Source organism: Microchirus variegatus, assembly GCF_963457635.1.
Source record: "Microchirus variegatus genome assembly, chromosome: 7".
Lineage (NCBI taxonomy): Eukaryota > Metazoa > Chordata > Actinopteri > Pleuronectiformes > Soleidae > Microchirus > Microchirus variegatus.
In genome coordinates this window covers 9,636,045-9,660,244 of record NC_139808.1, presented here as the reverse complement: position 1 = coordinate 9,660,244, position 24,200 = coordinate 9,636,045, and the positions used below count along the sequence as shown (strand labels likewise).

Here is a 24,200-nt window from a genome sequence, read left to right as displayed (position 1 = left end):
AAAGGTGAATTCAGTTAGTCATTTGCCAAATAAATAACAATAACATTTTTAGATTCAACCAAGTTTCTAAAAGATTTCTAAAACATTCACAGGCGGTCTAATTTGTCAACCATTGCACATACATATTCATATTTTTTAATCTTGTCACTACACAATTTCTACACTTACACAACATTATCTCTTCTACCTAAGTAACTTTTACTTAAAGTACATTTCAAATGAATTACTTTTTACTTCTACTTGAGTAATATTTCATCAAATTATTGGTACTTTTACTTGAGTACAATATTTTAGTACTTTTTCCACCTCTGGTTACCCATTATTCCATGAAGTCGCAGCTCAATACCTCCATATGTCCTTGAAGCAGTTCCTCCATGTGTCCGGCAGGGGGAGCTCTCGCGCCGTCTTCGTCCCGCAGCAGCAGCAGCAGCAGTGAGGAACCGTTATTTGTCCTTTTTCCTCCCCTCGTGGGACACAGACCTCTATTCTCAGTCCTCCCGAGGACCAGTGTTGTTGGACACTCGTGGGTTTATCAAAGAGCCTGTGAAAGCACCGAGACGCGTCCAGTCACGGAGGAGTGAATGAACTGCTGCACGCACAATTTGGACGTAAATAAGCTCCCGCAGAGTCATTTTCAGTGAGTAAAAACTACAGAAAGTCTTGATTTATATATAGAGACATTTTTTTTTACATCATGTTATTGCTGTGGGCGTGCAAACAAAAACGCGCGTATTCTGTCGCGATTGTCAGTTTCTCTGAGCTTTCACTGCGGCGTCGAATGATTTTTATCTGGATTTATTTAGAAGGAATCTGTTGCACCAACGGTAGCTATTTGTTTACTTTCTTTACTCACTTATTAACGAGTGGTTTCAGATGTTTGTGTGTAGTCAAGTTTCCTTGCACCCCCCCTGTTATTCATCAACCCATTGTGATGTTAATGTGATGCCCCCCCAGTTCATCATCATTATTATTATTATTATTGGTCGGTCAAAAGTTAATGTCTTATTCAATTTCAACACATTCACAGTGACATATCAGATGTTTAGTAGAATGGAGGAAACAGTAGATCAGATGTCTGCCTTTAGTGTGAAATCAATGCAGGACACTGTGTGAGACAGACTGATGTGAGAAGCAAACCAAGTTGCCCATTTACAATCTGTCATGTGTCCTTGCTGCTGGTCACACAGTGAACAGAGAACAGGGAAGATAAACAGCCGACACTCATCAGCTCTGCTCTCCTAATAGCACTGATGTGATAAAGTACAGGTTTCGATTGGAACAAGGTCAGTTTCTGTCCCTCGCCTTCGACAAAAAGTCACACGCGCACAAAGAAAAGCCTAATCCGTGCTTTAAAGCTGCTACCTGCTTTGAGATCTTCACTCACTTCCACAGCAGCTCAGCGAGGAGCTGAAGGAAACAAGTATAAGGTTCGCCCTGTTATTAGATGCATGCTGGGTGTTGTTGACACCTTTTAGCAGTGGGAGTCATGGTGGGATTTCATGTGATACTGACCACTGTCCTGTCCTGCATCCTGATGGTGGCTGTGTTGGTGTTGCTTTGCTATTTCACCTGCAGACTGGCTGGCTCACTGCCCCTGGGTGGACCTGGTAGAACACTCTAAACTACTGTATCTAAAGGTATGGTGCAAATGCATCTAACTACTGATACGTCTATGTAATTTGTAGTTTTATTGAGGGTCTCAGCCTCGTCTTGAAAGTTGACATATTTTGATCATTTGCATGTAGAGGACTCAAATTGATACCACAACAGATTGATTTGTACGAATCATTACTGTTGTTGGATGGAATACTTGAAATCTTCAAATTAGGGATGGGACGACTCCACTTTTTTGTGTCAGATATCACAAACAAACCAACAAATATTGTTCTCCCAAGTGAAGTGAAGCATGCAATATATAGAATTTTACATTTTTATCTATCCAATACAGATATACAGATTCCTGTATATATAAACTGTATATTTCTTATGCATATACTGTTTTCACGAGAGAGTTTTTCTTAAAATAGACAAGAGAAAAATAGCAATAATTGTCATGGCTCTATTGGCGATATTGTATCGCCAATAGAGCTGCAACTAACGATTATTTTGGTAATCGATTAATCTGTCAATTATTTCCTCGATGAATCGTTTAGTTCATAAAATGTCAGTAAATGTTAAAAAACGTTGATCAGTGTTTGTCAAACCTGGAAATGATGGAAATGTCTTGTTTTGTCCACAAATTAAAATGATTAACTTTTAATGATTTCTTTGTTATGTGGCGCAAAGAAACAAAGAAAATGTTCACATTTAAGAAGCTAAGACAATCAGAAATCTTTTATCGATTATCAAAATAGTTGACGATTAATTTAGTAATCGATTAATAATCAATTCATCTATTAATCGCTTCAGCTCTGATCGCTAATACACAAGATGAATAAGTAGTGAGAATGTTTGGTTATTAAATACATTGACATGTGTGTGGTCCCTGCAGTGTTATTTATTAGTTGTTCAGTTCAGTGTAGTTTAAAGGGTAGAGGAGTGAGGCCACGTTTGAATTATTGAGTTACTGACTTAATTACATAGTGGAACGCGCCAGAAGTTCGCAGGTGGACTCTTTTTGTGATGGAAGTCTTGCTCAGGTGAGTTGTGAGTTCCCCTCTCAGGGTTGGCTGTGTCCAGTCAATCATTTGGCATTAATCGTCTTAGTTATGGCCTCGTATAAACCTCTCAGTGGTATGGAGTGCAATCCCATTAAAATGACCTTGACTATAAGCGCAAGGAAGAAAGGTGGGAGGAGGGTGTGGATAATTACGACGGTTAAAGCCTCACTGACCAGGAACCCATAGGGGCCCCTGTTGTGACTACTTGCATCCACAGCAAAGCCTGGCCTCAGGAGTTACTTAACAAGCTTTCTTGTTGTTCCTGCTGTGAGGCCCAGTGATGGTCTGAGAATTCTGCTTTTAACACCATAGGCCAGCAATGCTGCAGAGAGATAAAAGTCATTCATCTAGACTGCTTTGAAGACACACAAAAACCATCTGCCAGTAGCAGTCTCCCTGTGCTTTTTTGTCTTTCTACACAGCCTTAGCTTTCCTTTTGTTTGAAAACCCTCTGTGAGAGAAGAGAATGAGTAAATCTGCCCAATTCCCTCGTATATTAAATCTAATTTTGTCTGTTCAGGTTGTCATTGGCGTTTCCTCTTTCTCCTTTATTGTTCCCATATGTCAAGTTAATCTGTGACTTGATTGCATGTATAATACCTCTAATATTGGAATGTTTTAGAAGTGGGTGTTCATATTTTGAAGCTCCATGTCCCTCCCACTGAGAAAAGATGTGCTTTGAGACAATAACAACCCTGACATGACTGGTGATTATTTTCTTATCGAATGTAACTGTCTGCATATGAGCTGTACAAACAATCATCTCTGTTGACAAATCGACCTTATCCACCTCATTCCTGGAGGCGCTACTGGAGAAATGATTACTGGTTCATCTTCCCGGTGCTGTGATTATTAGACACTGAGGTTCTGACTTGGCTCTATTGGCGCTTTTCCACTATACAGTTCTAGCACGGCTCAGCACGGCTCAGCACGGCTCAACTCTACACGGTTTGGGCACCAGAGACATTTTTTTCCTTTACTCCATGTTGGCGTAGGGCTGAAGGATTTGCAATAAATATCTAATTGCGATCGCGATATAAGAGGGAGTGGTCAGTCTTACGTCAATATTCTCATTTTCACTCAAAAAAAACACATTTAAAATGATTACTGTGTGATGCTTGTGCAGAACTGTGAGAAACAAAAATGTTCCCTTCAGTTAGTAAAATAAGACGTTTATAGGGCAAGACCCATGATTTAATCTAAAATGATATTTTGACACACTTTAACAAATATTGCGCCTCCTGTGATTTGAAATTGCAGGAGGCGCAATATTGCAATATCAATAAAAATTTATTTTTTATATTCAACACACAAACACACAAACTAGTGACGAGCAAAGCAGTTGTTTTCGGTGTACTGAATCATCACAATCAGTTAATTAAAAAGATTAGCACGGACTCCATCTGACACAGTCACTGAACTGAAATACAACTGAACGTGTTGTTATTCCGGTTTTCGTCAGTGATGTAACTAAATACACTAGACTGTTGCTAAATGTTGGAGATTAACACAGGCTTTCGGTAATTTTCAAATCTTTTTAAAGGTCCCATATTATACCCTATTAACCCAAGTTAAACTAGGTCCTGGTGTCCTAATGAACATGTCTGTGTCATGCTTTAGTCAAAATATCATAAGGATGAAGCACAATAGCAGTTCAATAACCCTGCCAAAGCAGCCCTTTTCAGAACGCTCGGTTTTGTGCCTGGTCATTTACATGTGAATGGGACCCAGGTAAACGCACATCCACTGCTTCCAGGGGAGTGTCGATCTAACTTACTATCCACAGCCATACTGTCTTTGTCATGCACCGTCGTCACAACCCCTGCTCCATATACCCCATAGTAATGTCCGTTTACCGAGTTTAACGAGTTTCACCGTAATGCATAGAGTGACCACAATTTTGGCTTCTCCCGATCATAAAAACATTAAAATCGAAGAAAAACGATTAGTGCGCCGTGCGGCGTGTATGTAAATTCCCATCGCTTCCAGTGACGTCACTCTCTGACCAATCAGTGGCCAGCAGTCTGTTGACGTCACATTTTAATATTAGCTCATCTTGTTTGGAACCTCGCCAATGTACTATCCTGAATGAAAAAGCAAAATAAATCAGAGCTGTGCCGAGTCATGCTATTCATGTGTATAATGGAAATGCGCCATATGCCTGCCTTTAAAGGTCCCATATTATACAAAATCAACTTTTTAATTTGGGACTCTGGAGGTCCTACCAGCAAGGGCATCCGAAAACCGGAAGTGTTCTATTCTTGGCTCCACAGTGCAGCACAGAGTTCTACACAAACTTCCAGCCTCAGAGGATTTATCTGTCCGGTGGATACATGTTATATATGATGACAATGTGCCTGCTAGAGCCTGCAAATGATCACTTTTCCAAATACTATCCCAGTAGCCTCTGTGACTGATGTCATTTCCTGTCCCTTAAGTTTTGTTTTTCATTTTAATTTTTCTTTTTTTTTTAAGAGATACTCCTAAACAGAGCGTTCTGAACAAGGCTGTTTTGGCAGGGTGATTGAACTGCTGTGGTGCTTCATCCTTATGGTATTTTGACCAAAGCATGTCACAGACATGTTCATTAGGACACCAGGGAACTAGGTTAACTTGGAGAAATAGAGTATAATATGGGACCTTTTTAATAAATAAGAAAGTGTCCCACCTTCTTTAATAAAACGCAACTGACCTTACCTCTGTGTAAATACCGATACGCTTCAGAACTTTTCATATTGTTCATAGCTTCATTCATAACCCTAACCCTATAGCAACTGAGTTAATAAAGTAGCTAAATATGCTAGTGTATGTTAGCTACAAGGCCACTTCTTCAGGTCATCCTCCCATCCCGCAATACACATTCAATCTAACAGCGTCAAAGTAACACTAAAACTAAATTTGATTATTTCCATTTAACATTTGGGAAATATAGATGGTGTTGCATCACATTTTGTGTGATTTATATTCACAGTAAATCAGACTGGCACACTCATTTAACACTTAATGAGTTAAATTTACACAAACACAAATCCCAATTGCGCTAATCAGAAGTGGTATTAAATTGACACTTTTAGTGTTACTGTATAGAAGAAGACAGATAATGGACCACGTCATCCTTTTTGAGGTGTAACAGATTATGCAACATTTTTAAATTTCACATTCGCTCTCGGTAACGAGCTTTGGAATTCGGCTTCAGTGACAGGATTCACAAGTTGTGCCTGTAGTTCACGTAAGGTATCGTGGGGCAGCCATTTTGAGACATGAATTCTAATAATGTCCAGAGAAACTGGGTCCAGGGTTTGCAGTGAAGTGTCTTAGATACACACATTAACACAGCAAATATGTTTACGTTTACGGAAGTTGTAGGCTTTACCTGAAGCATTGTCTTCTGCATTTTCGGTTGACCATAGTGTATGCATAGGGTTAGGCAGTCGTGTTCCCTAAGGGGAGACTGAAGGTCAAATGGCTAAACAAGGGCATAAGGTGATGTATAGGAGGAGGAGCAGGTAGCTTTTAAAAAGTGGCATCTTGCTCAGGGAAAGTTAGAGCTTCTTGGGAATCTGGCTGAAGCTCTCTCAAGTGAACTGCAGCGCGTGGAATTGACACTTGACATAAATAAAGATCTCTTTGTTTGGTGAAAAGTCTTGTGTCACGGAGTCTCATTCTACATCATCATCTCATCATCTGGTATTCTGAACAAGAAGGAAGCCTGACTAAACGACAGCAGTTCACACATTTGGATCATTCGTGCAGATCAGGATGATTTCATGTTCTGCATGTGAATTTGCTGTATATGTAAGTGGGGGAGAAGATTCATTTAACATTCATTTTAAACAGTAACTTGAGCTTTTCACTGCAACAACCTGCCACATGTCAGAATTATTCTTGGTTTTATGCAATGACACAAAAAGCATGTTTTGTTTGCACTTCATATTTTTAAATACAAAGCACATCCACAAACATTGAATTTGCATTTCTGAGCCAGTGAATGAGAAGTAATTGTCACTTTGTGTAACATCTCCCTAGAAGCTGTAAGGCAACAGCGGACTGGCATCTACGCATAGCAGCATGTTATGGTGGCGTCGAGAAACACATCATCCACATGGACACGGAAACATGAAGCTGACGACACTGCTCATCATTTGTTCCTGTCTAATCCTGGGAACTCTGGAGATGCCACAATTCCCCGGTATGTTACCCTGATGTTAGTCACATGCCACAAAAAACTTCTCCTTGCATGTGTGTTGTTCTCTTTTTTAAACAAGACATTTTCCAAAGAAGACACTTTCAAAAAACATATTGTTTGCTTTGGGCCATTAATCACTGACTTTTATTTGTTTGCAGGAAATGGTTTGAATGTGTCATTATGATATTAAAAATAATTGCAGATGGCGATTGAAAAACAACACAAGTGACATTTATATTGGTCCCTTGCAAGCATTGCTTTCATTATGAGGACTAAATGAACTGTAATATTGACCAAAACATTGCAGAGAATAGGGTTTAGCCAGTATCTGCGCATTTGTGGCTCACGATGACTGGGTTGTTTTTCATGGCTGACATGCTTATTATGTCACAACATAACACCGGCTCTGAGGAAAAGGTACCCGTGTCCTCACTGATGACTTGCTACTGCTGTGCCTTTATGTCAGTGACACACAGTAATACACCTGGAACTGTTGGGGGCAAGAACGATGTTGACATTTTGGATTCAATTAGTCACTTAAATGGTGTGTAAATGATCATGATCACTCAAAATGCTAATTTACGACAGTTTTGCCATTAACTCATGGCACTGCTGCCAGGAGAATATTGGGCTTAAAGGTGCTTTCACACCTACAGCATTTGGTGCGCACCAAACGTGTTTGGTCCCTTGGTTCGGTTCATTTGCGTTTGTGTGACTGTAATCTCGGTACTTTGGTGCGCACCAAATCAACCGGTCCTTGGGATCTGCCCTACTTTGGTACGGTTCCTCTGGTGTGAAAGCAACCAAGCCAAATGGGACGAAACGGTATAGTTTAATGCATGAAAGTGGCGCGTTTTTCTGAAAATTAGTCTGGTTCCGGTGCCGATGGTCTTCGTGGTCTATTTTTGTTTATTTAGACTTATGCATATGTGAAAGCAAACCGTACCCATGTCTGTTTGCTACATTGAAACATTTTTTCTGACTGGTCCGGACCAAAGCAATTGAACTATAGGTCTGAAAGCGCCCTCTGTGTCTTGTTTTGGGAGATCAATTAGTCACTTAATTTATTTACTGTTTGATTATTGATGACAGGGATTAACAATATGGATCGTCCATTGTCTTGGCAACATGTTACTACACTAAAGACTCTTATCTAACAAGCTCTATCTAAAGAATCCTGTAACCACCCATCATGCTAACCAGACTAAATGTTTATTGCCATGCACAGAGCAGGAGAAGGAACCCAAGTTTTGGAATGATTGGGCTCAGCGGACCCTGAAACAGGCCCTGACTCTGCAAAGTCTCAATCTAAACAAAGCAAAGAATCTCATCCTCTTCCTTGGAGACGGTAAGCTCTATTCATAATGTAAATATCATAATCTTAATCTGATGAATTCTTCTCAACCCTGTGTAAAACCATCATTTGTTTATTGATACGATTAATATTATGTGAACTAAATATAAGAGGATCACATGGCCTCCATCTGTGCTGGGACGTTCACTGGTTGCACCATACCTCAGGGCCCACGCACACGCACACAAGAATGAGTTTACCAGAAACTGCGAAAAAATCTGGCAACACGCTGCATACATCTGGAGCTACTGGACAAAACGGATGCAGATGCATTTTTGATGTCCCTCCAAAGATTTGTCTCACAGAGGAAAACCTCTGACTGTGGGACTGATTTACGTAGGAGAGGTAGAACTTCAGAATGCCTGTGGTACCAAGGTAAAAGGAACAACAGGTTGAAAGCCCTACAGGTAAACTTCAAGTTCAGCCCCCCGTCTGCCTCACATTTTGATGCCAGCTGGGAACGGGAGATAAAATCCTTAAAACTGGCCCCTGCTGTCGCACTAGGAAACCAACCAACCCCTCGCTTGCTATTGCTTTTGCTTTCGCCGTCACTACTTTGTCGCCCTCTTCTTCTGGTTGTTTTTGGAGTATCTTTTGATCCGTTTGCTTTACAGTTACTTTTATTTGCATTCCCCCTGGCTTGGTTCATTCTGTCTCTGTTTCTGTGAGTGTAGTCGTGGTAATGTATACCCTGTTCAAATAACCTGGATTATAAAAGGTTTGTAAACAGCACACAAGCTTAATGCTCTTGATCCATGTCTTCATCAGTGTCACAGCGCCAGCTAAACTACAGTATTTAGAGTTGTTCTGGGGGGGGGGGGGGTTATGTGTATAAAGACAACTAAAAAGAAAATGATCACTGAGGTAAAGTTCTGTTTTCTGTAGTTAGGTCACTACTTGGACAATAAGCACAGCGTTAGATTCTTACCCACTGCAGCATACATAGTCATGTTGTTATAGTTACAGAATTAAAGGCATCATCTTACTGTGCAAAGGAAATGGTTGTCTTACTGGAAAATGTTACTCAGACTGCCTGTGTTTTTCTGAGCAATCAGGCTTGTGTGAAAGTAATGAGACTCATTTCATCAGGAATCATCAGTGCGTACCGAGTGTAAGTTTAGCTCCATTTCTTTTTCCTTCCTGCATTCAATACAAGATGGGGGACGTTTCCTTGGAGCTGAGCTTTTCACAGTGAAACTGTGGGGCTTGACATGGACAAAGCAAAAAAGGCACCCTCTCTAGCCACCGTAGTTTAGTTGCGTAGTTTGGTTTACTTGTTTGATTCCATAGACACAAAGGTTGAGCAAGAACAGCCTAACCTTGAGTGTCTTGAAAGGCGCCTTCAAATATAATGCATTATTATTATTATTATTATATTACAGATTGATGTAACTTCATACTGAACTATTCATTGTTTCTGATTCCGGCAAAGTTGGAAACAGTATATAAATGCCTAGACTACTCGATCTCCTAACTTCAACGTTAGAAAAACACTGCAAGATTATTATCACCTTTAAGATCTCTATTTTCTTTCCACTTTCATTCACTAATCCTTCACTGAAACAGTTCCACAAAACGCCCCTGCCATACACAGAGAATATAGAATGCTTTCTTTTATCTGTAATTTTAGGCATTCCTTTTATAAAAAAAAAAAAACCCCACCAAAAAGCAGAGACGGGAGTCTCAAATGACAGCTAACTGGGGGACTCCAATGACTCAGGTGAGGGCTAAAAATAAAAGAACAAACAAACATAAAAACATAAGTAATTAAAGGAAACATGAAGGGATGAAGGACATGGAAGAATAAGGAGGAAAAGAAAGTCAAAACGACCTTCATCTGGGGAACACGAGGAACAAGCAGAACCAGAAGCATGAATGGACACCAACGGAAGGGACGAACAATCTGTGTCCAGGCGAGCTGTGATTGGCTGCTTGTCTGGATTATTGTGCTGTAATTTCTTGTATGTGGGCTTAGACTAGTCATCTATTGTAGTCTAGAATGCTGCTGTTCTCCTTCCACTGGCTTCCTGTAATTCATCAAAAGCACTGAGGTCAAACAATCAGCAGCTCTTGGACGTGGCTAAAGTTTGTCTCAATACCATGATAGAGCCTTCTTTGTAGCTGCCCCCAAATTATAGAATGGTTTATTCTTTCAAATACACAACTCCCTGCTATTTCACTTCTCTAGGATTTAAATATTTTACGATTTTATGTTTTCATCAAGGTTCACTGTGTTTTATGTTCTTGTTGTACCTTTTTAATCGTGTAAAGCACTGGTTGTTTTTAAACGTGCTATAGTGAGGTTGACTTGACTTGACCTCATTTCTTTTCACAAAAGTGAGACAGGGATAATTAAACAGAGATGAAACACACTACATTTGGACTTTACATGGAAGAAAAGTGACAGGAGCAAACAGAATTGAATGTCCATGAAATTAAGGTTACTGATTTATAGTCTTTATAAATCAGTCCCCACATCCTGAAGTATGGCACACGCCACAGGTTTGTCAGTGTGACTGTAACTACTCAAGGTCCATTTTCACCGAAAGGTAAAATCTTGTTTTTTTTGCCAGCACCAGGGAAGAAAATGTGTTAATGTTTTAACTGCCTGACCTGTGAGTGAAGAATAACAGCCAACCTGCTTTTTGTCTTTAGGGATGGGTGTTCCCACGGTAACTGCTGCTCGAATACTGAAAGGGCAACTGAATGGAAAGAGTGGAGAAGAGACGCAGCTGGAGATGGACAAATTCCCTTTTGTTTCTTTGGCTAAGGTCAGGCTTGGTTATCATATCCCAGAGTAAAGGACAATGTTTTTTGATCTAGCGTTTGTTAATAATGGCTTCCTGTGGTCATACACAAGGTCATTGGTTGTGTTATGTTACAGATACAATAAACAGGGCACATGATATTATTTTAAAAACTAAAAATCACTTCTTACGGTATATCTGAATATTATTTTTGTCATTGTCAACAAATCCTACTAATAGTCCAGGGACTACTACAAAGCAAAACGTGCAAATGATAACTTTTTATTATCCAGTTTCAGTAAGCCTAACATTAGCCATCGTGGATCACGTATACTATAAAGCTAATTATCACGAGGCCCAGTCCTGGGTTTTACTTTGTGGATATGAGCAAATTACTTTGGTAATTTACCTCAGAATATGCAATTTTATTAATTTGAAGATGATTACATCTTATAATATCTTGGTCTGTCCACAAACTGAGACTAGTGCAGTGCCCGTAGGAAGTATGGATTCCTATAGTGGGAGCTGAAAAAGATTTTTCAGTTATGGTAATTCATGATAAGGACGCTAAGGATAGCTATGCTAATGGAAAATTTAAAAAAGTTGCGTTGTGCCTAATGAGGTTGCACAGTGTTTATTATGTTAGCCCTACGCTAATGCTAATCATAGCCTCGCTAGCTTTAGCTAATTGACAAGTTAGCCTCAAAATAGTAGCATGCTAATGCTAAATAAATATGTGCTCGTGTATTGGTGAATGGACACTTCGTCGTTTCAGTATAACACCATGTTCTGCGGTGAAGCTTGTGAAAATGTCTCACCCACGGTGAGGACAGCCTCTTCACTCCCACCTCCCCGCTCCAGACAGCTCAGCTGCTGCTGATGAGCCACTGCCTGCCTGGTGTATCGTGATAAATCGGCGAAAGTGCAGCGTGATAAATCAATGAAAATTAAAAAATGTGAAAATCAAGGATGCATACCATTCCAAAATCTTAGGGCGATCTGATGGTCAGCGAGATATGCCTGTCACAGACACACAGATACACAGACTCAACTTGCTTTATAGATAGATATTCAGTTTATCTTAGGAAACAAGATACGAGTTGATAATCACGTACAAGATAAGTCACATTCAAACGATTGCACTTTCCTGGCCTGTGTTTCTGCAGACGTACAACACTAATGCTCAGGTGGCGGACAGTGCTGGCACTGCCACGGCTTACCTCTGCGGGGTCAAGGCCAACGAGGGAACAGTGGGCGTGAATGCAGCCGCCGTCCGATCCCAGTGTAACACGACACAGGGAAATGAGGTCACCTCCATCCTCCGATGGGCAAAGGAAGCAGGTAGAATGACATTACACTAAAGTAATAAAACTCAGATTATTTCCACAGATGTTTCTTTGTTGTGGCAAAGCTAAGGCTGGAATGCAGAATTCTTCATAACAGACATTAATCCTTGATGCCAGCGCAAAGAGAAGTTTTTAGTGTTTGTACATATTGAACCCAGACACAGCATAGAGCAACATCCCATGAATATAGTTTTTGGTTAATAGTCGGTAGGAAATTTTTTTAATTTAATTTTCTGAAAGCATGTGAACTCAACCTTCAAGGATACACATAATGTTATGCTATGTGCTTGAGAGGCACCACAGGGAAGGAAACAAGAGATGTGAGAGGAATTTTGTACACCGGATGTTCAGAGAGCGGTGGTGGGAATAACTTAGGGGCGGGCGAGGGTCACGCCATGTGTGAATGTCTGTGTGTGTGAGAAAGATAAGGCATTATGTGTGTGGGATCAGGGGGTCACAGATAATAACAAAATCCAATCATTCCTCAGGGAGCCTGAAAGGCAGCAGCTGAGCCCTCGCTATTGGAAATGTGGTTTTCATCAGATCCTTTTTACACCACTCCACTACCAGGAGTGTTCATCATCATTTTCTTGAGGGGGGAATTGGTTTTTAAAACAAACTTCCGCAATGCAATGTGTGTAACATGCTCTTTAAGTGAACTTTTCCTCACGGCTTGCCTCACAATTGTCTCCACTCAATTAAAAGATAAGCGTTGTCTTTGTGCGCAACCGTTTTTTGATGAACGTGCCGTCACTGTGGCGAAACATGCAGCATGATGAAAGCAGATTTTTGATGAACGTTTTTAACTGACTCTCAGGTCAACGTCTCCTCTTAAACTTAGTGGATCTGTCGGGCTGCTGTCGGTGAAATACTTCGTTTTAAATTTGTGTTTAATAGCGTTATATTCTGACAGCCATCGCTGATCTAGAGGGTCATCGCTCAGTCTTGGCACTCTGACTGCAAATGGAGATGAAACTTTTCCAGCACTCAATAACACTTTATCCAATCAGGAGCAGAAACTCCACAAACGGGCAGTTTTGCTCACAAGGTTAGACTGTTTGTTGTTGAAGAAATGCCTCCCATCATCAAATCCTTTCAAATAGATTGGTAGGAGGGAATTCTAGTACTTTACAAGAGCTTTAAAGCTGAAATTGACAAATAACTAACGGTGTCTGTTTGACTTAAACTTGCCATTGTAATGGTGAAACTGATTGCACAGAAAAAGGACACATCTACATTTATAAAGGGCCATTCGCATGCAGCATTTTGCATGCACAAGTACATTATTTTCAGAGGAGACATCTGTGCTGCACTGAGATGATTACTGCTCAGATTTTTTGCCAATGCAACAAGCGCCTTTCACTGCATCTTTTGATACTCAGACCAAAGAAGGAGGTCAAAGTGGTCTATGTTCTATGTTTTTCTTTTTTAAATTAGTTGAATGTGTCACCGAGGCTGCAACAACTTCACTGTCATCTCTCTAGCTCCCAGGTGTTGGTCGCTGAGTAACAAACAACAGACATGGCAGAAGCCCAACCGCACAAGCGCCTTGGTTAAAAAACAACCCCGGCTACTTCCATGTGTTATTCAAACATTTTCAAATGCTGCATGTGAAGGTAATAATAACCCCTTCGTCAGTTCTAGTCCTTAATCGTATCCAAACATGGCAGAGAATAGCGTTCACCTGATGTCAACGCACCTCGCTCTTGCTTCTGCTGCGTCATTACGACAGTGACCAAACAGTAACCGCTATAGGGACACAAAAGGTCTCTGTTGCCACTTTAAGTTATGCACTTGTCACACTGTTCCTAACCGCTCACCACATTTAAATAGACAAAGGTTCAAGGTGCAGAGTGTGAAGCTGTTATTTTAAGGTAAAAAAAATGACACATGGTGTTGCTTTAACACAAAGTTAACTTGCCTTTATGCTCAAAGACTGACTCATTCCTATAATCATCACTGCTGTCCATACTTGCTGGACCTTCCTTCTAGTCAAAGCATGATTCAGCTCTCGTATTCAGACAGCTACATGTGTGTGTCAACCGCAGGAAAGTCTGTGGGGATTGTGACGACGACGCGTGTCAACCATGCGACTCCCAGCGCTGCGTATGCCCACAGTGTGGACAGAGACTGGTACTCAGACAATGAGATGCCAGAGGAAGCCCTGCAGTCCGGCTGCAAGGACATCGCCAGACAACTGTTCGAAAACATTCCCAACATCGACGTGAGTACAAAGAACGGATTCTGACAAAATCGCCGATGAATCGATGAATCCATGTCTGTCACTGTTCAAGCAACAATTCCAAACATTATCTCGTTCTACATGGGTTTGAGCCATGTCATCCCGGCTTTAAGGGTTACAATTTAGCTCTGTTGTTCACCCCCCTACTGTGGTTCAAATACATAATAGATGGATTGCATTGGATTTAAGTCGTCATAAGCCCAATAATTCTGGTTATATCCTAAATTTATCTGCAGGCATTAGCATCTAGCATTCAATGAAATTCAGCATACATAGTGAACTATCTAAAACAAAACAAACCCACAAAAAAGAAACATTGGATGGACTGCCAATGAAATACCAATCCCCACATGATGAACTGTGATAATCCAACTCTTCACATAAATCACCATCTTGTCAAATACGAAATTCCAGCAAAACCAATGGCATTCCTGTGTCAAGATAACACAAGACCACAAATATTGTGAAACTGAGTGACTGAAGAACACTCCAACAATTCTTGCAATTACCACTCTCCTAAAAAGGCAGTTTAAGTGACTGTAATTTGTTTGTTTTTTCTTTTCTGCTGCTTTTCAGGTGATTATGGGTGGAGGAAGGAAGTACATGTTCCCCAAAAACACGTCAGATATCGAGTACCCTGACATCACGAAGCACAGCGGCACACGAAAAGACGGGAGAAACCTGGTCCAGGAGTGGATGGACAAAATGAAGCAAAATGTACATTTCTCCTCGTCTTTGCTCCCCTTCTTTATCGTCCCAAGTACATTTGCATATTTTGGAGTGTAAGGTGACTGTAGTAATGCCGATCTCACTGTGCTGTACATTTGTATTTATTTAACTGTGCAGAAAGGCCATTATGTATGGAACAAGAAGCAACTCTTATCACTGAACCCAAACAACGTGGATTACTTATTGGGTGAGTTTCCAGTCTTGGAGTTATTATGAGACTCTCATTGAAGTGTAAATGAAGAGCAAACTACACGTTTGTAATTCCTAATTTCGTTCTTGAACTGTCTCTCCTCTTCCAGGTCTCTTTGAACCTGGAGATCTGACGTATGATTTGGAAAGAAACAAAGAGAGTGATCCTTCACTGACAGAGATGGTGGATGTGGCCATCAAAATCCTAAAGAAGAACCCCAGTGGGTTTTATCTGTTGGTAGAAGGTGAGTTTATAACTCTTTTATGATTTATGAATTCTTCCAATGCTCTCTCTTTTATCCTCCTGCTATGCTACTACTTCGAAGATTACTACTGCTAGAACCCATCTAGGATGATATGTTGTGGTAACGTGGGAAAGCATAGCAACATTTATTGCTGCTTTAAATTTTATTTTTAATTTAGTAACGTGGCATATGGTATAAAACTGTTAAAAAATGTTACCTATGAATAATAGTGTATGGTATAAATATATATGTTTTATCCTGTGCTGTGTATTAAATGGAAGGAAACTGGATAAGATCCATTTCAACACCATTTCCTTTCTTTTCATTGTTTTCATTGTCGCATTTTAAAACTGGAATTTTGCTGCTGATAACAAAGTGTTCTTGGCAAACATCTGAATGTAAAGTATGTCGACAACAGCTCAGCCAAACTAAAGTGCTCAGCACATCTTTTGTAACTTTGCTGAAGTGCCATTCTGACATTAATTCCAACTTCATGCAGTGGTCGACCACGTTTGTGAAGATGATCACAGGGTTTGGACTTTACTCTCTCTCAAGATGTCTGTTTTGAGTCTTCACACGGCCACTTTGGCACATGTTCAGTCTGTTTGAAAGTATACAGCCATGTGAGGGGTTACTTTGCCATCTCTCTTGGTGCAACAGCTTTAATATGGTCAAACAACATGTCTTTTTACTCCTCTTTAAGGGGGACGTATTGACCACGGACACCATGAGGGCAAAGCAAAACAAGCTTTATATGAAGCTGTGGAAATGGACCGAGCCATTGGTCATGCAGGTCTCATGACAAGCATCCATGATACAATGACTATTGTTACTGCTGACCATTCTCATATGTTCAACTTTGGAGGCTACACACACAGAGGAACCACAATATTTGGTATGTACTCTATATGTATTTGACATATTGAAGTTATGCCTAATGGCAAAGTCAAAGTGCCTAAAGTTCTTTTTCCATCTGCAGGTCTGTCCCCCCTAATGAGTGACATCGATCAAAAGCCATTCACTTCCATCTTATACGGAAATGGACCAGGTTACAAAATCACCAATGGCGAAAGGGAGAATGTGTCCACGATTGACCACGGTAAGTAAAGTCTTGTAGTCACAGACTCTCTGTCTAAATAAAGGTAAAAAAAATTGATAAACGGAAAGTAAAAAGAATCATTACATATAAAAAGATATGCTCTTTTATGTTTATTCTATATAATAATTAATTTATTTCATTTAAATCAAATCTCTTTCAGCCCCTGTTCTGACCTAGTTCTAACATCCATGGTGAGGCAATCAATCAGACGTTGACAGCATGTCCTAAAGGACAATCACAAGACACATTTAAATGCCTTTGAGATATCAGACACTGAAACTGAAAAGAAAAATAATTGGTCTTTGCTAACAGAAATAAATAAACATGGTTATTTCCATGTAAGGGAGGGAAGTGATATCCAATCATATTTGGAGACATGAGAATGCACTCTAGTGTTTACAGAGAATGGATGTACGTAGAGCTGTCGACTTGTGATGTGATTGTGATCATCCCACATGATCACACAACAAATGAGTTAAAGAGTTATACTGTCATGGAAATTACAAAATAATCTCACACTAATCTGTCTCCATAACATATTCTGTTGTCAACAAGCGTTGAATTGTTCAATATTCCAAGAGCGATCATTGATCTAGTGTCGTCAGTGACATGGGTCCCTCATTCTCGGCAATCTGACAGTAATCATTTTGATAATCCAACGTGTTGTACTGTAATCTTTTCAATTACAACACTAATCCAGTCAGAGACATGTGATCCTCTCTGCTCAGGAGGTTAGGCTGTTGGTTGGTTCATAAATACTGTTTATCTGTTCGGCAGATGATGTAGGGAAAAGGGAGGGGAATGTTAACGAACAGAAAGTTAGCCAAAATACAGCAGCTTGGTAAATGTGTATCACGAGACAACAAAACATCAAATGAGCCCATGCTGCTTCTCAACGTCCTCAAACTACTGTAGGTCTTTTTATATTGTTTTGATTGAGAGACCCCATACAGCAGAAATTACATAATGTTCATTGAAAAACATAATGTGTAACAATTCTGCATTTAAGCTAAGCTAAGCTAAATATGACAAGACTAATGTTATACTATACATTTTTTGAAGTAGTAGTAACTTACATTCGCCAAAATGCCTCCAACAAATTCTTAGCTGCAGTGTTTTACGTTAGGTTTACCTTTGAAAATTGTCATACATAATTCACTTTTAAATGCTCCTTATACTCCACTGTACTCAATAAAATGTCAGGACTCTTCCGTGTAAAGTCACAACTCCTGCTGGTCCTGCAAATAAAGGCTATAGGCTAATAAATAAATGTTTATGCTGCTGACAAATGCAGCTTTAAAAAAAAACAAAAAACCGATGGAACACAAAGCACTTTCTGGGAAAAGACTGAGGATCAGTCACTTAATCAGGAAGTGAGCTGAAACTCATGGTCTTTTGTTATTGTTTTGATTGAAAGGAGAGACACATCTAGCGCATAGCAATGTTGATGTAATTCTCCTTGTTGCGTCCTTTCAGAGGGAAACAACTACCAGGCTCAGGCAGCTGTACCTCTGAGCATGGAGACTCATGGAGGAGAAGATGTTGCTGTGTTTGCTAAAGGCCCTCTGGCTCACCTGCTTCACGGGGTCCAGGAGCAGAACTACATCCCCCATGTAATGGCTTATGCAGCCTGCATCGGTCAGAACAAGGAACACTGTACGTCACGCAGCGGGACTGCTATTTCACACCCCGTCCTTTCTAGCATCGTAGCCCTTCTCACAATTACTCAACTTCTCTGCTGACTTTGAGGACAAATCTGCTGAAGCCAGAGATAACTGAATATAATAAACAAAACAAAATACTGAATGTTTCTTTTACCTTATACCTCCATTGTTGTGTGTCCAGTTACAGATATACAGTCTCCTAATCTCCTAATTGTTTTTTTTCTGTCAGTCTTGTTGTCAGTTATGTTGCAACGTTAACAATTTAAACTTCCATAAAATGTTCTTTTGTGAGATTTATTCCAGTTGTCAATTTGCTGTTTTTCTTACATTTTTACTAAAATAATTTTGAGTATTGATGCACGTCTGTAGTTACCACAAACTATACGTGATGAAGGCTGGAAACTAAATGATGCTTATTCCATCACATGTGAGTGTAACTACTAGACAGGCAAAACAAGGAAATACACCACTAATTCTCAAATTTCCACATATCTACAGAGACAGGAAACCTAATACATTCCTTAATGTATCGGTGAACAACTGTTAAATTCTACATGTGACATTTGTTGTACTTTTCCATCTGCTCTGTTGTGGCTTGTGTGGAATGTGAATGGACTGAAGCCACCCATTCCTTGCCATCACGTGCTCACCAAGGAAAACACAGGACTCATGTTGGATGAAGCATGAAAAGGGAAGGTTTAGCTTCATCGTGTATGAAATGAAGATCTCATGCTGACACTATTACACTGTCAGCATTAGCATAAATGTAAGCTGCTTGGATTCAACCTCGAGTGCAACTTTGTCCATGTTTCTTGGCTGCACTTTGTTCAGAGATAAACGGTGCGGTGATACCGGCGGCGGCAGTCGGATTGTACAGCATAAATATTCAAGTGGGATTTCAACTCCCAGCAACATTTTTGAAGGAAAAAATTAAAACCCCTGTCATTTTCAGATTAAACAGATATTTGTCCAGACAAGCTTTTAAATGCTGTTTCATGATCTAAAAGGACATATCACATGACCATTCAGGTACACAGAGCATGTCCATGGTGCAAACAGGAAGTCGATGGCACTGGCGATGTTCATTTTTGCAGAACCCTTTTCCTGCCACCATGGGAACTAACTGAGTCACATGATATCCAGAGCTCTATTGGGGACGGGCACATAAACAAACCAGGCTGCAACATAAACAGTCTAAAAGGATAATCGCAGAGTGAATCTGTGACAAAGACAACCAGCAGCTCGACATCTTCCATGTGTGAACAAGTGCATTATGGACTATTTGTGATTAGCATGTTAACGCTGACAACCCCATTTAAAACAAAGGTATTCTATGACAAGAACCAATCATGTGAAAGCAGGTAACTGTGGATGACAGACAGGCAGAATGTAGACATTTTTAATTAAAAAACAACAACGTATGTAGACTTAATCAGAGCTTTTACAAGGGGGTGTGGTAGAAAAAGAAACAGTTTTGACTGTCATCAAATCATTATTTCTAACAAATCAAGTCGCTCATCAAAAACATAGCCTCTAACTCTTTCACCAATGTTCTGGTGACAGCTCAATGCTTTCCATTACACTGCATCTTTCACACTCATTTTGATTTTGCCACTTTTTATTTGAGTTTTGAGTTTAATTTTATAGCAATCAATCAATCTGTCTGGAAGAGACTTGCTCCGTGTTATGATCTACACCCCCTTGATTTTACTGTGGGCATGGTTTAAATGTTGAAAAAGAAGAAAACAAACGTGCTGAGATTACAAAGCAGACAGCTCAATCTAAGAAAGCCATGCACGACTGACAGATAAAGAGCTGCCGTATAAAAAGAGCTCCGAGGCTGCAAGATGCTAATTCTCCCCCTTTCAAAGCATAGATCCTTTTCTGGGCAAAGGTGGATTCATTGACCTCATTCTCTTGGGTGATCTACAGTAGTTCAGCACATTAGCATGCAGTGCATTTAAAGACTTCCTCAAATAAAAAGAAAGGCTTTGGTCTGTACGGTCTATTTTTATATGATACAAGATGTATTATGGGGTGATCAGGACCAAGTGAGCAACACATTTATAACAGTCTGATGTAGTCAAGCAGAGGGCTTATGTTTGTCATTACTGTTGGTACATGACATCCTGATTGCGCTTCTTTGCATCAGGAGAAAGTTGTGTGGAGCTAGAGCCAGTGTAATCTGCATACTTATAGAACAGTGAATACTGAACTACAGGAAATGGGTTGCAACTAAGAGTTCCCACACACACAGGCCATTTTTCGCTTTTAAGGTTATGGGGGGGGGGGGGGGGGGGTTTCTGGTGGGAAAACATCCCTCTTGAGTGATTACACCTGCTTTTACACTGCTGCCTTTGGGTTGCTTGCTTGCTGAGATGTCTCGGTCCTACAAATTTGTCTTTCCTGGGCACACAAACACAAAAAAGCTCTGCCAATTTATTTAAAAGTGAAGAGAAATGGGGAGAGGGGGCATGGCTGTAACTAAACCTTCTCTACATGGTTGTTGAAAAACAGCAAGTTTATATTCTTTACAAACACATTCAGACTGTGGCACCGTGCTGCCCATTTAGACAGCTGTTATCCCTAGGGTTAGGGTTAACCATGACCAATTAATGTCTAACCTTAACCTAACCACAGTTCAAAGCTTAGCCCTAAACCTAACCAGTTCCTACGAAATTAGGTTCTGCCTAAGGATGAGGCTCCAGTCCCCATGAGAACTTACTGGTCCTGACGCTTTAGTGGGGACCAAAGCAGGTGAGCGTAAGATGAGTTGCTAGTGAGTAACTAGCAGCAAGCCTCTTAGCTGCATGCTTCTTCTTCCCTTACTTCTTAAGTCCTAAAGAGTTGGCTGAAGCACTACTGTGTCTGTGTCCATTATTATATTTAATACTTTTTTTTCCTAATTATGTACTTTTGCTGTCGGCTAATTTGTGCAAGAAGAGAAAATGTAATATTAATTTCATTCCTCCATGTCCTCCCACACAACCTAATAAATAAAATCAATAAAAATAAATACATAAATAGCAGGACGGGCATTACAGCGCCGTAATCACTCGCCCTGCAAACAGCAAAATCTGTTCAACACCAACAGACATGCAGTCAACCATAGTGCATGCCCAAGGTACTGGACAGGACAGGTTAAAAAAAAAAAAAAAAAAAAAATGTTCTTCTCTTTTCATTCTCAGTGTAAGAGAGGCTTTGAAAAGTTAACAAATAACAATGTTGGGCTACGAAGAGATATATCATTCTATCATTTCTTATTCTTTGTCCTTATTGCCTTGCTAACCACTTGAGTTCCTATGACCCAACTGAGGGGAGCTAGCATGCGGGCTAATTCATATTCTACTGCTTTTTCTGTTTTGGTTCACAGGGTGTTGAATCAATGCCAGCTGAGAAAGGTCAAAAGGCAGGGTTGCCAGTAAATGGCATGGCCAACATTGAGAGGCAACCATTCACACCCACAGTCGCTGCAGAGGTCTCCAATTATCCTTATCCTAAATCTGCATGTCTTTGGACTGTGGAAGAAATCTGGACTAACCAGTGGGAACCCCTACACACAGGGACCACACAAAGGCACCTCGTCGTGCAAAATTGCCACTGAGAGAATGAATATGAGATCAAGTATGCATGTGTGGAATGCTCGACTGACTGAGACCCATTTTATTGTAAATGGAACCACAGTCATGTACTCAAAAGTGGAAATGTGTAGCGACTGTCTGCAGCCATGGAACATGGTAATTATGGAAGGTCCCTTAACGGATTTGGTGCTGACTTCTGCATATTTGGTTCTCAAATTATTCTTCATATCATCTTGCTGTCATCAACATAATAGCAGATAATAACACTGTTGGGACTCAATTAACCTGAAAATGAGACCATGCTGTTGTGGTTTATTTTGCGAAAAGAAACATTTCCAATGACATTACAAGGAAAAGTGCCCTGGAAAGAGTAACATCATAAAAAAAACACATGAAATTAAGCTTTTAACGTTCCACAAACGAACTAAAGTAAATAACGAGGGCCTTTCTGTGTGATGATTGAATGTTCTCCCCATGTGTGCATGGGTTCTCTCCATGCCTAAAGATTTATAAACAGAACACTCATCTATCTAATCCATGCGGGACCAGCATTTTGGGAGCCCCAAAACACTATCGTTGGAAAACAGCTCCCAGAGTGAAAAAATCTTGCATTATCGTGTATGCTACTTCAGGAAAACTATGATTTTATAGCCCAATATTCTTCTTGTGTTTGGAGATTGTTTTGTCTATTCACATTATGCTTCCTTTTATTGTCTTTTCTTAGTCTCATTGGTGTCATTGGTTCATTCTGTCTCTATTCTTGTGATTGTATTCATTGTAATGAATAGAGCTTTACTAAAAAAAACACAGGTATTTCAATGGAAGCATTACAGCACTACATACAGGCCTGGCATATGTACCACAGTGTTCAGAGTCATTTTGGGTGGTTTCAGGTGAAGACATTTCTTGAACAGAAAACTTTTTTTAGAACAAAAAAAGAACAAATGATTGCATCGGGAAATTTCTGTTACCGTGTGGATAAGGCCTTAAGAGTTATTTCTACCCTAAATTCCTCCTTTGTTTACTCTCTGTGTGTAAACACAACTCATGTCTCCTCCAGCTGTGAGCCATTGATAAGGTAATCTCTTATTGCACTGTCACAGAATGCACAACACCTTACATTTGATTTGCTTCACAATGGAGATACTGGTGACAGGTTGTATTTCATTTTTCTTCAAATTTACTGGCACGTAACACGGGACAAGAAAATGTCTTTATCAAGTTCCTTGGGCCACAAGAACAGCTCTATGGACTTCAGGTGCATGGAGTTGTTTCTCTCAAATTGTCATTCAGATGAAGTTTGTTGCCATGTATTGGTATTTCAGTTCATTTGCAGATTAATTCATTTGACTTGAGAAATCCTGAGAATTCCGAGTGGCCTTGAACGTCATCATGTTTACTAACATTTACGAAGAATTCCATATGAGATCTGCTGTAGACTTCTTCACTTGGCTACTCATACAGTCGAGGCGCTCCTAATTACTGATTATTCAGCAGTCAGATGACTGACCAGGACAAACTGTTTTTCCCCACATAACACCAAATTTGGATTTACTTCAAGGCTCCTTTTAACATAATAAACAACTTATCACCAGAGAACATAAGTGAGCTTCTTACTCCTTATCGCAGGTCGTTCCTCCCTGCAGCTGTTAGACTGTACAACAAGTACTGCTCTAAGTAGACCCCACACACACACACACTCCACTCTCCATGTGCAATATATTGTCATTTTTCATACTGTCAATTTTTTTATACTGTAGTTTTCTCATCAGTGCAATATCCATATCCTTATTTAATATCCTTATTTAATAGCTCAGCCTTGTTTCCTTACACTATAAATACCATGTGCATACTGTGTATATTCTGCAGACCGGTTGTAATGTACATTCTACATTCTATTTTTAAACCTATTTTTATAGTCAGTGTTAATATCTTTATATATTGTACTTTATAGATTCTATTTCTTTTTGGTAATGCATGTTTATTATTTATTATCCTTATCCTTATTGTCTTGCTGCTGTAACACTGGAAATTTCCCCACTGCGGGACGAATAAAGGACTTCTTATCATCTTATCTTACAAACCAAAGAGGCTCTTGGCCTTTAGGTCTGTCAGTATGACTCTTTAAACCATGGGTGTCAAAGTCTGGCCCGCGGGC

The 24,200-nt window shown here is 40.0% G+C and overlaps 1 protein-coding gene across 1 annotated transcript; it reads left to right on the top strand.

The window, feature by feature from the left end:
* The first annotated feature begins 499 nt into the window (after positions 1–499).
* Positions 500–18,757, top strand: alpl (alkaline phosphatase, biomineralization associated). Its single transcript, XM_083893048.1, has 12 exons — positions 500–637; positions 6,687–6,849; positions 8,075–8,194; positions 10,856–10,971; positions 12,114–12,288; positions 14,342–14,517; positions 15,112–15,252; positions 15,382–15,451; positions 15,564–15,698; positions 16,402–16,593; positions 16,678–16,797; positions 18,274–18,757. Exons 2-12 carry the CDS (start codon positions 6,729–6,731, stop codon positions 18,537–18,539), a joined length of 1,632 nt encoding a protein of 543 aa, XP_083749174.1. The 5' UTR covers positions 500–637; positions 6,687–6,728; the 3' UTR covers positions 18,540–18,757.
* The last annotated feature ends 5,443 nt before the right edge of the window (positions 18,758–24,200 follow it).

Excerpts from the sequence above, each read along its gene's own strand:
- alpl (XM_083893048.1), top strand. The coding sequence starts at position 6,729 with ATGTTATGGTGGCGTCGAGAAACACATCATCCACATGGACACGGAAAC. Across the intron at positions 8,195-10,855 it reads CATCCTCTTCCTTGGAGACG|GGATGGGTGTTCCCACGGTA; the intron begins GTAAGCTCTATT and ends TTTTGTCTTTAG. Across the intron at positions 15,452-15,563 it reads CAACGTGGATTACTTATTGG|GTCTCTTTGAACCTGGAGAT; the intron begins GTGAGTTTCCAG and ends CTCCTCTTCCAG.